This window comes from Propithecus coquereli, unplaced genomic scaffold, assembly GCF_000956105.1.
Source record: "Propithecus coquereli isolate 6110/MARCELLA unplaced genomic scaffold, Pcoq_1.0 Scaffold178, whole genome shotgun sequence".
Lineage (NCBI taxonomy): Eukaryota > Metazoa > Chordata > Mammalia > Primates > Indriidae > Propithecus > Propithecus coquereli.
In genome coordinates, this window is record NW_012142523.1 from 4,655,430 (window position 1) to 4,658,096 (window position 2,667).

Below are 2,667 nucleotides of genomic sequence, written 5' to 3' on the forward strand. Positions count from 1 at the left end.
GCTCAGCCCATCATTGAGTTCATGTGTGAGGTTTTAGACATTCAGAACATCAATGAACAGACCAAACCTCTAACAGACTCCCAACGTGTCAAGTTTACCAAAGAAATCAGAGGTAGGTATTTGCATTAATTAGTCTTGGAGAAGCAGCTCAGCATGCTGCAAGGAGCCTGGGCTTTGGAGTCACACAGACCTGGGCTTCTGTCTCAGCCAAGCCAGTTCTATCAGTGGGACCTTGGGCAAGTTCCTTAACCACTGTGAGCCTTAGTTTATTCATCTCTAAGGTAAAGATAATATATGTCTTGTAGAGTTGTTGCAAGAATTAAACGCAATTAGGTTTATAAAGCTTTCTAGCACAGTACTTGCCACATATCAGGCACTCAATAAATGCTACCCTCACCCACTTAAAACTTCCATTTTAATAAAATAACACAAGTTCATTTATTATCCTTTTGGAATTTCTTTTCTTCTTGACTTGTTATTAGCTATCTTCTCCTACTAGAAAGTAAGCTTCATGAGGGCTGTCTCCAGACCTGAGAATAAGCATCAGAACAGAGTTGATGCTTAATAAGTATTTATTGAATGAATTAATAAATTAAGGTAGGTTGAGTATCTTAGATCATCTGGGTTCTAATTTATTCTGCTTAACTCAGGCTTTTTGCCTATACATGATGAAATTGTCCCCATATTCTTTCAACTTTTATCCTGTATAATGTCATGCCTTTTTGAAGACAACTTTTGAATCTGTTTTTGTCACTATGATTTTAATTAATGCTGATGTTTTGTCTATTTTTTTTTTAACTTCAGCTCTGAAAGTTGAGGTGACCCACTGTGGACAGATGAAACGAAAATATCGAGTTTGTAATGTGACTAGACGGCCAGCCAGTCATCAAACGTATGTTAACCACATACAAAATAACACGGTTACATTTGTGGTAACAGAGGAAGCTACTATAACCATTTGAGAAACTGGCTTCTCATACTGTAATTTTCAAGATCCTCAGAATCTTCGTTTTAACACCAAAGCTTTAAACCATGTTTTAAATATTTTTGACAGAGATATTTGGATATCACTTTTGGATAAATGAAGTGTATAACTTCAATCTGATTTGAATAAATTCTTCAGTATGACCTCATGTACATACTACATGAATTTCTTAAGAGTCGTAAAGTGATATTTCATGTGTTGTTCATATCATACCATTGACTTCATTCCCTAGGGGGAAAAAATGTTACCAAAACCTTATGAAGTCACTATTGTGAATTATAGCATTTGTTTCAAGAACTGTGCCTTTTTCATTATTTAATTATTTCACATAGCCTTGTCAGAATAATTAGACTTACAGACCTAAATAATCTTTGCTCAAAGATTTAAAACACATAGACTGAAATCTCACATAGGTGATCCTCACTGCATTGTTACTTTGTGAGGCTATAACAGTTAGGAAAGCAAGATTCAAGTTATCATTGTGCTAAGTATTCGAGATAATTTGCCCACTAGAAGAGCCAAATAAAGAGAGTCTCTTTCCTTTTTTTTAACTTAAGCTTTCATCTGTTTATTCAACAAATGTCTTTAGGAGATTAAAAACAGACTAGACACTGCTATTCTTTGTAAATAATGCACATAACCATTTTTTTTTTTTTTTGAGACAGAGTCTCGTTCTGTTGCTCGGGCTAGAGTGCCGTGGCGTCAGCTTAGCTCACAGCAACCTCAAACTCCTGGGCTCAGGCAATCCTCCTGCTTCAGCCTCCCAGGTAGCTGGGACTACAGGCACACACCACCACGCTCAGCTATTATTTTAGTTTTGTAGAGACAGGGGTCTCACTATTGCCCAAGCTGGTCTTGAGCTCCTGGCCTCAGGCAATCCTCCTGCCTCAACTTCCAAAAGTGCTAGAATTATAGGTATGAGCCACCATGCCCGGCCACAGATGTTTCATGTTGGAAGAATGTATCATCTAATGTTCAAGGAGCATTGAATTTAGCAATGTGGAGCTCACTGGGGACCTTGATAAGAGTAGTTTTGGTGGAGGAAAAGCCTTAATTGAGAAAGTTCAAGAGAGAAAGGGGAGGAATAATTAGAGAAAATTCCTTCAAGGAATTTCGATGCAAAAGGGAGCAGAGAAATGGAATGTTCAGACAAGGAGAAAGTGGGGTCAAGAAAGTTTAATTTTCTTTAAGATGAGAGAAATTATGCCATATTTGTGTGCCGAATAATCCAGTAAAGAGGAAAAATTTGGTGATTCAGGGTAGAGGGAAATTCCTGGAATGATACCTGTGAGCAGATCAGAGTAGGTTTATTGTGGGACAATAAATACATAAATACTTCATGTGCATTTATTCACTTACAACAACCACCTTTTGAAGGAAGCATTATTAGTATCATGATTTTACAAATGAAGGAACAGACCGTGAAAGATTAAGTGACTTGTCCAAGGTCATGCAACTCTGCCACTTAATCACTGTGTGACCAAGGATACATAAGCATTGCCCATTCTGAATTTTTCTTTTTTTTTCTTTTTCTTTAATATGAGGACCATAATCATTGCCCTACTTGTCTCATAAGGTTGTTGTGAAGATTAAAAATTACAATAGAGGTGAAAGTATCTCTTCACTGTAAAATTTATTTAAGAATGTAAGATGAGAGATTAACCTTTTTTTTTTTTTTTTTT

General features: G+C 36.6%; 1 protein-coding gene across 1 annotated transcript in view; it reads left to right on the forward strand.

Moving 5' to 3' along the window:
* Positions 1–2,667, forward strand: part of AGO4 (argonaute RISC catalytic component 4) — a 53,492-nt gene that overhangs the window by 30,579 nt on the left and 20,246 nt on the right. The window contains exons 6-7 of the mRNA XM_012642348.1: positions 31–112; positions 805–892. Of these exons, the coding sequence (XP_012497802.1) occupies positions 31–112; positions 805–892 (170 nt within the window). The remainder of the gene's footprint in view (positions 1–30; positions 113–804; positions 893–2,667) is intronic.